This window comes from Eulemur rufifrons, chromosome 4, assembly GCF_041146395.1.
Source record: "Eulemur rufifrons isolate Redbay chromosome 4, OSU_ERuf_1, whole genome shotgun sequence".
NCBI classification, from domain to species: domain Eukaryota; kingdom Metazoa; phylum Chordata; class Mammalia; order Primates; family Lemuridae; genus Eulemur; species Eulemur rufifrons.
The window spans coordinates 46,119,598-46,133,055 of record NC_090986.1 but is presented as its reverse complement, the minus strand read 5'-3'; the positions used below and the strand labels follow the sequence as shown (position 1 = coordinate 46,133,055).

The 13,458-nt window shown below is 32.3% G+C and overlaps 1 protein-coding gene across 2 annotated transcripts in view; it reads right to left on the bottom strand.

Moving 5' to 3' along the window:
- KLHL1 (kelch like family member 1) overlaps window positions 1-13,458 on the bottom strand; it is a 308,649-nt gene that overhangs the window by 188,666 nt on the left and 106,525 nt on the right. For both annotated transcript variants that reach the window (XM_069467168.1, XM_069467170.1), the window contains one exon: window positions 9,686-9,822. In XM_069467168.1, coding sequence (XP_069323269.1) covers window positions 9,686-9,822 — 137 coding nt within the window. The remainder of the gene's footprint in view (window positions 1-9,685; window positions 9,823-13,458) is intronic.

Genomic DNA, 13,458 nt, shown 5'->3' with positions numbered 1-13,458 from the left:
TCCTTTATCTGAGGGAAACTAAGCATTTAAAATTTAACTGCTTAGTGTTCTCATTAAGGATTTTCTTTCCTAGGCATGAAGGAGAAATAAACTTCTCTTTTATTTTTAGAAATTTTTTTCTTTTATAACAGAATATTATGGGGGTACAAATGTTTTGGTTACATGGATTTCTTTTGTACTGCTTGAGTCAAAGTTATAAGTGTGCCCATCACCCGGATAGTGCACATTGTACCTGTTAGGGATGATTTCACCCATCCCCTCCCCCTACCCTCCTGCATAATTTCTGTTGCATTTTACTTCCATCTGAGCACATAAGTGCTGATGGGTAAGTTACAATTTAATAGTGAGTACATGTGTTTGTTTTTCCATTGTTGCAATACTTCACTTTGGAGGATGGTCTCCAGTTCCATCCAGATTGTTGAAAAATGTGTTAATTTATTTTTTTATGGCTGAGTGGTACACTATGGTGTACATATACCAAATTTTATTAATCCATTCATGGACTGATGGACACTGGGTTGATTCCACATCTTTTCTATTGTGAATTGTGCTGCAATAAACATTCTAGTGCAAGCGTCTTTTTGATAAAATGACATCTTTTCCTTTGGGTAAATACCCAGTAGTGGGATTGTTGGATCAAATGATAGGTATACATTTAGTTCTTTGAGAAATTTCCACACTGTTTTCCACAGAGAATGCATTAGTTTGCACTCCCACCAACAGTGTATAAGTGTTCCTTTCTCTCTGCATCCACACCAGCATCTATAATTTTGAGATTTTGATAAAAGCCATTCTTACTGGGGCTAGGTAATATGTCATTGTGGTTTTGATTAGCATTTCTCTGATGATTAGTGATATTGAGCATTTTTTCTTATGTTTATTGGCCACTAGTTTATCTTCTTTTGAAAAGCTTCTGTTCATGTTTTTTGCCCACTTTTGAATGGGGTTGTTTGATTTTTTCTTATTGATTTACTTGAGTTCTTTGTAGATTCTTGTTATTAGTCCTTTATCAGATGTGTAGCATGCAAATATTTTCTACCATTCCATATATTGTCTATTTGCTCTGTTGATTGTCTCCTTCGCTGTGCAGAAGCTTTTTAATTTAATCAAGTCCCATTTATTTATTTTTTTTTGTTGCTGTGATTGCCTTTGGGTTCTTCATAAATTATTTGCCTAAGCCGATATTTAGAAGAGTTTTTTCTATATTTTTTTCTAGAATTCTTATGGTTTCATGTCTTAGATTTAAACTTCTTAATAAAGATGGCAAAATGGCAACTTTTTTAAGTCTTAAGAAGGGTGCAGTGATGGGTTTGTTTTTGTTTGGTTTTGCTTACTTCTTTTAGCTGTTTTTCCCCCATAGTATCTGCAAATAGTATTGACTCTATCAAAATTTTTTTAAGACTGCATCTTGTTCTGTTGCCCAGGCTAGACTGCAGTGGTGTCATCATAGCTCACTGCAACCTCAACTCCTAGGCTCAAGCACTCCTCCTGTCTCAGCCTACCAAAGTGCAAGAATTACAGACAAGAGCCACCAAACCAAACTTCTGTGAAATTTTAAATGGAAAATATCAATAGTCAAAATTCAATTAAATAGCATTTTCAAAGATATGTATTATTTAGAAACATTTATGAAGTTGATGCTTCAGTTTCTTCAATTATAAGATAAAGTTGAATATTGTCAGATGTAGCTGAGATGCATATGAAAGCACCTTGAAAATGCTAAATGTATAATTTCTTAATAATTCTTATTTAGATAAATATAATAAAATTAGACTTAAAATTACAAAATTATGAATAAAGAATGTCCAAGCCCGAGAATGACATTTTAAACAGTACTGTAATCAATCACAAATAATTCTCCATTTGGTATTATCTGTATACTGGCCTCAGGTTACTCATAATTTCATGTTCAAGGATATTTATTGTAAGAAAATATCGTATATGACTGCAGTTGGTACTAGGTCAGTGGAAGGTTATGATTTTCACTCAATGTAGCAAGGACATAAGTACATATGAGCACCATTGCCTCTCATAGTAAGCAGGCAGAATGTTGAATAGCTGTAGATCTAGTAGCAAAGATGTTCAAATGTCAATGGGAAAATTGGGCCATGGTTTCACTTCCCTGTAATTTTGTTGACCTGTGAGTTAAGATGCCATTTACTTATCTGGCAATAGGATATTGACTATCCACCCACCTCAGAATGCTGCTGTAAGGATCAATTAAGATAAAATATGATAAAAGTAATAAATATAATTCATGATAAAAATATGCCTTGAATATATGAGGTAGCAGAATTGCAAAGATTTTTTTAAAAAATATACACAATACATGAATACCAAATCATGAATATACATTAAAAATCCTATTGTGGTATTGAAATATATAATAAATTGGACTCAAAATTAATAAATATTTGATAAGCAAAGTGACTATTTTCTCCCCAAGCCTCAGTCTTCATCTTCAGTTTTATAAAGGATTATGCAAAGGATTTGAAGTAACTTATGAAAATACATGTTGTGAATAATCATCACAACTGAGTGCTTACTATATGGTAAACCAGCTTAATTTTATAAGTTTGTTTACTCTTTAAAACAATCAACTCACTTAAAGAGTATTATTTTCCCTTTCCTATAGTTGAGGAATCTTAAGTCTTCATGAAGCTAAGTAATTTGACCAAGATTCAAAACTGTAAAATGGATATTTTAGCCCATGGATATTCAAAGTATTTAATGAGAAGCAAGGAAAAGGCACATATCAATTACAATAAATGTCCATCAATCAGAATAGATCCTGAGACAATCACATCACAATGAATTTTAGTGGAATATCAATTCTGGTGAAAGTGAACATAAATCCAAGATTCCTAGTGTTAAATTCTATGCACTACATTGTACTGCCTCACAAACACAACACCATAAAGTGTATAAATATTTAGGAATTAGAGTAAAGGTGAAATAATTCTGAGAAAATATAGTCAATCATATGATTAATGCAGAATACATAACATGTTCTCTGAACAGTTGCTATAGTGGCATATGATTCAGTTCCTAGCTTCTCACAAATAAAGTAGAGGAAAATGTAAACAATTACAAGACCGAGAGCAAAAACAAAATAAAACCCAAACAGATTTTTTAAGGAAGCAAAATTGGTTGCGAGACCTCCAAGATTTTCCTTACTTGGAAACTCAAAAAGTAATTGTGAATTACGTTGAGATGGATACATAACACTTACTATAAAGTTCATAAATATCAAGATTCACATAGTTATTTCTTTTGTAGTCCCTCTATTAAATACCATAACATAAAGCTAAAATACTGTTTAATAACAATAACTAAAATCTGTGTGATAGTCATATAATATAGATAATTTTAATAAATATTTTAATATAATAATTTTCCCCAAATTAGTTTATAAAATAGTGTTTGGTATTTTACACAAACACGCACAAACACACAAAAGTTCTTGCTAAAATGATAGAAAGGTAGGGATATGAGGGCAATATACAACTGACTTTATTAATTTTATGTTTATTACTTTTATTTTTTGTTGCTGAATATGCAGATTGTTTCAACATTGTATGAAAATTGCTTCAACCAATATTTTAAAATAATGAGTAATAATAATATATAAAACCAGGCTTTGAAGGCTCGATTTCTTAAATTGAGAATATAATTTTCCATTTAGTAAAAGCCCTAAGTTTAAAACTAATGTTCTGCTAATGTGCTTGCATAATTCATGCCATTTGAATTAAACCAGTAATAAAATGAAACAATAATTTACTTTTAATTACAATAACAAATTCTGAAGAGAGTTTTGATAATAAAGTCCAGGCTGAATATATTGATATACAGTTTGATATTAAAGCAGAACATTAAACATCGCAGCCCTTGTGCATGTATATTTATTTCATTCAAATGTTTGGCAGTAAGCAGAAGCTATCTTAACATTTCTTAGCAAGTACGAAGACTTTAATTAACTTCAGCGGCACCCAACCTCTTTTTTATAAGGAAGTTAACTCTTCAGTATGATTTAAAGGTTGGCCATGTGGAAGTTTAATTTTCTACCCCTCTTCTTAATACCACTCCTAGATGGACAGCTTCCTTTATTTAAACCTTGTCCTTATCAGTTCTCTCCAGAACCTGACGGTTTGTTAGTAACCCTGCAATTCCATCTCCCATATTTGTTGGGACTCTATTTTCTTACACATCAATGAACACAGTATATTTTCAAGTATGTCAGGGTAGTAGGGACTATGTAAGAGATAACCCAGAAGCAAATTTTTATCAGTCTAAAAGCAACTTTAAAATATAGTCAACCTCAGTGCAGCCTTTTCAAATATATTATATTTCTTCTTTTCTTTTCACAATGTGATCATCAATTTTTGGCCGCGATTGAAATTCTAATGTGTGTGCACACACATTCAAAATCAATATAGTAGCGCTCAACATTTGTTTTGCTCCACTCTCTAATGAGGAAATAGCAGGCTGTGTATACCAAAAAGTATGTTTATACTAAAAGAAGATAACAAGATTTAGTTATTTTAAGAGCTAAATTTCAAAGTCCCTTAAAGATAAGGGATGTATGTAATTCAACATATTGTTTTTCAGAGCCTCTCATAAGGCATAGAACATAGTAGGCATATATTAACAGTAAAACTTGAGAGTCATTCAATGCATTCACAAGACAAAGACCATCAGACATTAAAGTACAAAATTGTAAAGCACTATTGCTATCTGCAAGGAACTAGCATTAGACTGGGAGGAACTATGAACCAAACGTGCACCAAACCACTATATAGCAAGATAGGAGTCAATTTAAGCTACCCAAACTATTTTGAGAGCAAGATAGTTATGAGTCACTCCAATGAAATTTTGTCATAACTGATACGCTACAAAAGGGCAGCAATATGGTAGAGAAAATATCATTCAATTAATGTTCTGAAATTCCTATTCTAATAACAGAGTCAACATCTTACTATTGATCTTTTTCAGGTTTCATTATCTCACTGACTGGGCTGCATTAAGAAATTTAGAGCCCTTGAGCATATATGTGCTGTTGGATGAAATGTTCTATAACTAGATATTTGGTCTACAGTGCAGCTTAAGTTCAGTGTTTAATTGTTGATTTTCTGTTTGGATGACCTGTCCAATACTGAAAGTGGAGTGTTGACCTCTCCAGTGCTTATTGTACTGGGGTCTATCTCTCTCTATAGTTCTGGTAATATTTGCTTTACATATTTGGATACTCCAGTGTTGGATGAACATATATTTAGAATTGTTACATCCTCTTTCTGAATTGATCCCTTTATCATTATATAATGATCTTCTTTGTCTCTTTTTAGAGTTTTTGTCTTGAAATCTATTTTACCTGTTAGACACACAGCTGTAGGACTTTCCCAAGGGCTACAGACTTAGTGGCCTGACTGCCTTTCAAATTTAATCCAGGCACCAGGCTGCCTTTGTCAGCCAGTGGTGAAGCTAGCCAGAACTCAGTGGTTTCTGCCACTGGGGCGGAGGATTTCCCTCTGGCTGGGCTGGCCTAAACACAAGCTCCATGGGTACAGGCAGAATTCTTTCCTGTGCTGTGTTCCCTTCTGACAGGGTGGCTGTAAGTTCCAATGAAGAGTCCCACATTCACTTCACTATCCCTCCATCGGGCGCACAGATTCTCTCTCCACTTGGTATTGGTGTGGTGCTGCCAGGGAATGAGGGAGGGGTGGAGCAGGCAATGAACCAGTATCTTTTCTGCCCTCTTCAATGCCTCTTTCCTTGATATAATGTTAAAACCAGGTACTGTGGTCAGTCACCTCAGTTTTGCTACTTCTGAAGGTGGTTTCTTGTGAGGACAGTTGTTGCACTTGGTGTTCCTATGGAAGGACAATTGCCGGAGGGTTCTTTTCATCCCTCTTGCTCCACCCACTCCTAGTAATTTATATTGTGTCGTCTACTAGTGTTCAGTGTGATCTTCATGCAATAAATGCTTGAATATTATTAACAAAATTATGATTTGATTTTGAAAAACTGACATAAAATCATTTAATTACTGATTTACAATCTGAATTACAATTACGTATTACATACCAGTTATAAAAGGGCAGTACTTTATAATTCACACTGCTGCTAAAACGGTCCTTTGCTCTCTACAAATGGCCAAGATCACAAGCAGATTATCTAGTGAAAAATTCTGAAGAAAACTCAATGGAAAATTTTAAGAGAAGAAATTTTGAAATTGCTTACACAACTCATTAATAATTTAGAAAAGTGATATGAACCTCATATTAGATATACAAATATTTCTAGTGTCAGGGTAAAATTTAGTTCCATTTCTGAGCTATTACACTGTGTGACCTTCTTTCCAATAAAGAATCTAATTTTAATATTTCAATAAGTAGTGACAATATATATTATAAAATGATCATACTAAACACTTCCAATTATGTTTTTTTTTAATTTGTTTCAACACAAAGACCTTACTGTTTGTTTTACTCTATTTTACATATTGCTAAGTATTAACCTTTTCGTTAGTATATGTTTCATCTTTTTAAAAAGTTATTCATTTTGGTCTGTTATCGTTACTGCTTTCTCCCCTTGGTACCAAGGTCACTCTTCCCAGTTACCAGAAATAAAAAAAAAAAAAAGGTCTAAATATTTGGTTTAGTTCTCACTGAAACTTTCTGAAGCCCCAGATCTCCTTTCTTTTTATAAAATTTGCTGGACTTCATATAAAGAACAGAAAACAGGGAGGGTGTTTTCCATGTCATACTCTGAGCAAATTTGTACTATATAAAATTCTTTGAAAGACAACTGCTCTTTCCTTAAATCAAAAATTATTAAATAATAATCATTTAAGCTTACCCAAGTCAAGCATTCATTCCCAGCTACTTAAACTATTTATTCTTTACCTTAATTTTTCCGTTAATGAAATAAATTAGCTATATATGGTTCTTTCAAATCTTACAGACTTTTCAGAGTTCATGAGAAATTATACCTGTTTAAATAATTTTAAAGTGCTCTTCCATCTCCATTAAACACATTGCTTCTATCGCTAATAGTTAGCTTTCAATTCTTGACATATTTGATTTTCCTTAGTTTGTCCAAAGCCTCTCAAACCTTAAAATTAGAAAAAAAAAATTCTCAAATGGTTCTCCTTTTACATATATTCCTGCTCATTCATTTCTTTTCTCTCTTCTGGGATGCATTTATTTTTAGCTTTTTTTAAAGAAAAGTCTTACAGATCACTTAGCTAGCTAGCTAGACAGACACATATAAGGATACCTTCTTTCCTCCCCTTTCTGTACAATTGCTCACTTGATCTCTTCTATTGTTACAATTTGCTGCATTGTATATAGCAAAACAAAGAAGATCCGTATTTTATGTCATACCTACAATTCTCCCAATAATACCACACAAATTATTTGCTTGTTTAACACTCTAACTCACAATTGAAAATTTATTAACCACTGCGGAAATATGGGTATTAGAGCAAAGGCCAAAGTAGTGGTGGTAGCTGAGAGACAGCTCTGTATCTGGTCTGCCCTCTACAAGGCAGAGTCAAAACTGGGTCATTATTTCAGCAGGGAGCTTTGAAACACCTTCCAACTTTGTGCAGTAAGATGCTGGGTGTCTTTTGACCTAGTTTTGCAGGCAGGAAATGTAAGGCTGCCACACCATGGAGACTGGAAGTGTTAGATCTATGTCTTATTGCTGCTGGAGGGATCCCTAAATTGTTAGCTTCATGATTTGTCCCATTCCAGGAAACAATAATGTGATTATATTTGCTACCTCTTGGCTCAGCGGCAAGTGCTCCTTTATATTACTGTGTCAAGTTGCATGCAAACTGAAATTGACCAAAATGGCCTTAGCAGTCCCCTCAATTTGACTAAATCTTATAAAGCTTTCTTCCTGACTACAGGCTGACCTCTCTTTTCTCGAGTGTTCATTGCTTTAGAAAACATGGAATTGTAATTTTTTTCTCTACCCTTTCGAGATGTCAGTCTTTCTAAAAGCCTCTTGCCAGCTTTACAACCCAGTAATGTTTTTCTCAAAGACCTGAGAGTATCTTTGAAATATAAACATCAAGGGAAATAGCTCACCTATCTCCTAGTTTCTGTGGTGTAGTGGAAGCCTAACTTACGTGGTCACATTGCTTTAAGTTGTAGAACTACCCCCATCACGAACACGTGAGAAAGTTTATTTTTCCTTTAGTAAAACCAGTTAGCAAACACAGTTGACCTGCATTCTCCCTCTCACTCCAGTATTTGAAAGTTAACCATCCCTTTGTTTCAGCTGAATTAAGTTCAGACTGAGTTCTGGTCTTTCTTCCCTATTGTCTCCAGTAGTCTTGTTTCCCTGCTTAACTTTGTCTAGTGCAATTTTTGCTTTATCAAAATATTATTAAAAATTGTTGAGGCCAGAAAATGTCTAAGTGTTCCAATCCCATTGCTATTTTGAAATTCAGCACCAAGAGAGTGTGCACTTTTTTGTCCAAGAAATTTTATTTACTGTTACATTAATGTTAGCAAATTCCTCTCCATAATAAGACAAATCCTCAAAGAGGGTAGACTCCCACTAGTTCCAAGGCGTTTTGGCTCCAGTGGCTGATCTTCACAATGCCATCTCTTGTTTCCCTGTCATAAGAAGTGCAGTGAAAATACAGCTCCTTAAACTAGGATCCTGTTGCTTTGACAATCAGGTCCTAGTCTGCCTTTCTCTCCTCATCTCACATCAGGATTAAGAATTCAGGAAAAATAAACCACATGCCATTTTTAAAAACAGTACATCAAACAAACCTTCAATCCATACTATTTGCCTTCATTCCTCGTTCAAGATTTTATTGTTTCCCTTCCTCTTACTAATCTTGAATAGTTACTTTAAAGTTGTAAAATGTAAACCCTGATAACGCTTTGAATAGCATCTTATATGCCTTCTAACCCTCTTTAACATTTGGGATTATATAATATTTATTCCCTCATCTAACTCTTCTCTTCACTTGATCTGTGAGCTTCTGGATCGCAAATAAATGACTTACTTATTAATTTACTCTCCAGTTTTCCAGCTAATATTTGTACAATGATCAATATTCAATAAATGTTTGCTAAAAGGGCAAAATTATTTGAATGCACTAAAAATAACATGGTGCAAAGACCAATAGAAAATGTCAACACATTAAGTCCCCAAAAAAAAAGCTTCAAAAACATCATTTTCACAACTCTAAATATCTTTATTGTCTCAACTAAGTTTTTCAAGTCCACATTAAATATTCTGTAAAAGCATTGACATTCAAATAACATACCACAAGGAAAGAAAGTTATTTGAACCCATCATTTCCAAAAGGAAAGACAATTAGAATCTCTTTTCTTTCCTAAGCAAGTATGGACATAAATTCTTATTTAATAATTAGTATCCTCCTTGTTCCTCTCCCATGCCTTTCCACTATTTATTTATTTGTATAGGCCTGTTTAAATCCTTTGTGGAAGAAAGTAGTGTATATGTAGTGTATATGTACTTATACAGTTGTGATTTTAGTGACAAATGAAGTTAGTATGATTTTTATTCATTAAATAGTCTTCAATTGAAAAAAGTATAGAGGCTAAGATTTTTTTTTTAAGCTTTAAATCTTCTACTCAAAGGAAATGAACGAAAATTCACAAGACCTAAATATTATATTGTAAGTTTTTTACTGTACCTGTGTATGCAAATTGGACGAGGTCCCAGAGGGCATTGGGGTCTATTCCTTCCATCTTTATCTCATCTTGCTTGGCTTCACAAACATCACTTGTAAACATGGCAGCAAAGTAGTCAGAGACTGAACTCAGAACAAGTCTGAAAGAATCACAGGATCTAATTTAAGCCGTGCATATAAAGCATAAAAACACTACATGTCAATCAGAATGTAATACAGATCAAAAAATCAATCAATTAATCAATGTATGTATTTAATTATGCTTTGCCTTATGTATTGTACTTTTAGAAACTGATTCAGGAAATCTTGCCCCATCCATTGGTCACAGAGCATTCCCCTGTATTTTCTTCTATCATTTTAAAAATGTTTTTTTCTTTTCCATTTAACATTTCAATCTTTTTGAATAAGAAACAAATTTTATTTCTCTCTATATACTGACACACTTCTCACCATGCTGATTTGCCTCACTGAATTATGCTGCCAAGCATATTATGAATTTGAGTCCTGAATGTATATTGATCTGCCTCTGAGATTTTTTTTTACTTATCTACCTGTTCTTGTGCCCATAAAATAGTCTTTTTAATACAATAATTCTAAATATGTCCCTATAACCAAGAAGTCAAATTCTTTCTCTTTATTTTTTTATTTAACTATTATTATAGTTTTATTATTTAATAAGTAACATTTTAAATTTTCAAGTTTTATGTAATTTTGTTAAGTTTTTCAAATAATTCCCATGGAATTTTGATTAAAAGTACACTGATTTTCTGATTTGATTTAAGGAGAGTTGAAATATTTTTCACATGAAACCATCCCATCCAAAACTATAAAATATCTATCCATTTATTTGGGATATCTTATCTGCTATCTTTTCAAATTTTAAAGTTTTCTTCTAAAATTGCTTTTATATTCTTGGTTGATTCCTATGTACAATACTTTACAGTTTTTTTGGCATTGTGTATAGTATATTTTTATTAAATGTTATTTTTTGTTTTTTTCTATTAGAATTTATTAATTGAAAGTTTCATAGGCCCATTGTTTGGCACATTTGGTGAATTGTTTTACTAGTTCTTTTGATCCTGCTATTTTTTTTCCATTTAGGGAGATGACTACATAATCTGCAAATAATGTTATTTTGACTTGTTTCTCTCCATTCTCTGTAACACTGTTTATTTCCCTTTTCTTTCAACCTCCTCTAGGACTTCCAGTGTTGTGTTCAACAGTAGCTGTATCACAAAAGTAAATTTGTGTTTTTCTCTCTATATTAAAAGGAATGCATCTAAAGTTTCCCCCTTCAGTATAATACTTGCTGAATGTATTTAGTATATAAGCTTTACCAAGTCACGAAGACTCCTAGATTATAAAATTTAAAGTATTTTTTCATAAAATTGTATTTGGGTTTAATTTTACCAATTTATACTTGTTTTTAAATTTTTTGTTTGTTCTTTGGCATTAATTTGTGTTGTATTTATTTCATCTCATTCATTAACATTTTCACGGTATCTTTTTCACCTCTGTGTATATGTGCGTGTGTGAATGCAAATGTGCGTGTCTTTATAGTTACTCTAGAACAAGAACCAGGAATATGTTTTCTGTAAAGGGACAGATATTAAATATTTCAGATGTTGAGAAACACATATATAGTCTTTGTTTCATATATTCCTTATTTTAAAAAGCTTAATTAAACAATCAAAAATGAATTTTAGCTCATGGTCTATAGAGAAACAAGCTGCACACCAAATTTGTTCCCTGCACAGATATTTGCTGACTATGTCTAAATATTACCTTAACCAGTAGCATTTTACCATCAAATAAAATTATACAACCTCATGGACACTGTAAAAACTTGCAACAAAATAACCCCCCTTATCCGCTTCTGCTCAGTCAAGAATGTAAAAGAAGAACATATATGTGATAGTAAAAATTTATTTACATTTATCCCCTTTTTCATCTTTTTTGGTGTTCTTTATTCTTTTCTGAAGAAGTGGGCTTTAATCTGCTATTAATACTAAAAGACATTTCTTTAGTAATTCTTTTGCAGATCTGAGGGCAAAATATTTACCCAGCTTTCATTTATCTGAAAATACTTTTATTTAAATGCATGTACAATATCTTTTAAAAGTTATTTTCACTTGATACAGAATTTTAAAGCGAGATTTTTTTTTTTCTTTTGGGACTTGAAAATATAATTTTATTATCCTCTAGAAACCATTGTTTTCAATAGTTTTCATTTCTGAAATCATTTTCCTAATTCAATATTTCCTTTATCTCTAATAGTTGTTATTTTTTCTCTTTAACTTAAGGTTTTAATTGTTTGACTATAATATGCTTAGGTAGGCATTTACTTAATATTTACTCAGCATACAAGTTTCTGAGCTTCCTGGAGAAGATGAATCTTTTTACATCAAACTTTGAAAAATAATTGGAAATATTTATTCATTTTATAATCCACTTTCTAGGACTCAAATTATATGTGTGTTTCAACAACTGAGAATTTTTCTTTTACTCTGTGTTTTACTTTAGGTTATTTCTGGTGACTTGAATTTTCTCAAATCTCTTTTGATATCCTCCATTGCTTTATTAATTACATCCATCTTTTCCTATAAATAATTGATCATAGTTACTTTTATTTCCTTTACTAATAATTTTAAAACCTAGCTCATCTTGAGGTTAATTTACACTGACTTCTTTTACTCTTGACCATGAATTACATTTTTCTGCTTTTTCCATATACTGATAATGTTGATTTTACAACAGACAGTGTACTTCCATATAAAAGTAGAGGCTAAATAGGAGGAGCATTTTTAGTTTTTAAGTGTTGTTATTTTGTTTGGTTTGGTTTGGTTTTGATTGGTACATTCACAGCTTTTAAATAGCTTTAAAAAAAAAGTATAATTATTTGGTCTATCTGATTTATTGTTGCTTTAATAGGAGTGAAGAGTTTTAAACACCAAGTGTAAGGAAAATTTTAAAAAGATTGAGTAAAACACTTGACAATATATCCTTAATTTTTGAAAAAAGAGAGAACACTATTTTTAAAAGTCCCCTGTAGTTAAGAGGTGTGTTTTTTACAGTTATTTAAGTTAGCAATCCAGATATTTCTTTTTTTTTAAAATAGGGTAGAGGAAATTAGTACAGTTTTGAGGAACATCAGAGAAGACTTACTCACTGATGGAGAATGGAATTACAAATGCAGGTACACCTCATTTTATTGCATTTCACTTTATTGTGTTTTGCAGATATTGTGGGGGTTTTCTTTGTTTTGTTTTGTTTTTACAAATTTAAGGTTTTTAGCAACTCTACATCAAACAAATCTACCAGTGCCATTTTTTCCAATAGCATGGGCTCATTTCATGTCTCTCTGTCAAATTTTGGTAATTCTAGCAATATTTCAAACTTTATTATTACTATATCTGTTATGGTGGTCTGTTTTCAGTGATCTTTGATATTACTATGTCATTGTTTTGGGGCCCTTGAACTGCACTGATATAAGATGACTAACTTAATAAACGTTGTGTGTTTTATGACTGCTTCACTGATCAGCCATTTCTCCATCTCTCCATCTCTCATCTGATGTCCATTTTCCCTGATACACAATATTGAAATAAGGCCAATTAATAAACTTACAATGGCCTCTAAGTGTCCAAGTGAAAGGAAGAGGCATACATCTCTCATTTTAAATTAAAATCTAGAAATAATTAAGCCCAGTGAGGAAGGCATATAGAAAGTAGAGACAGCCTGAAAAATAGGCCTCTTGAGTAAAAGACTTCACCCAG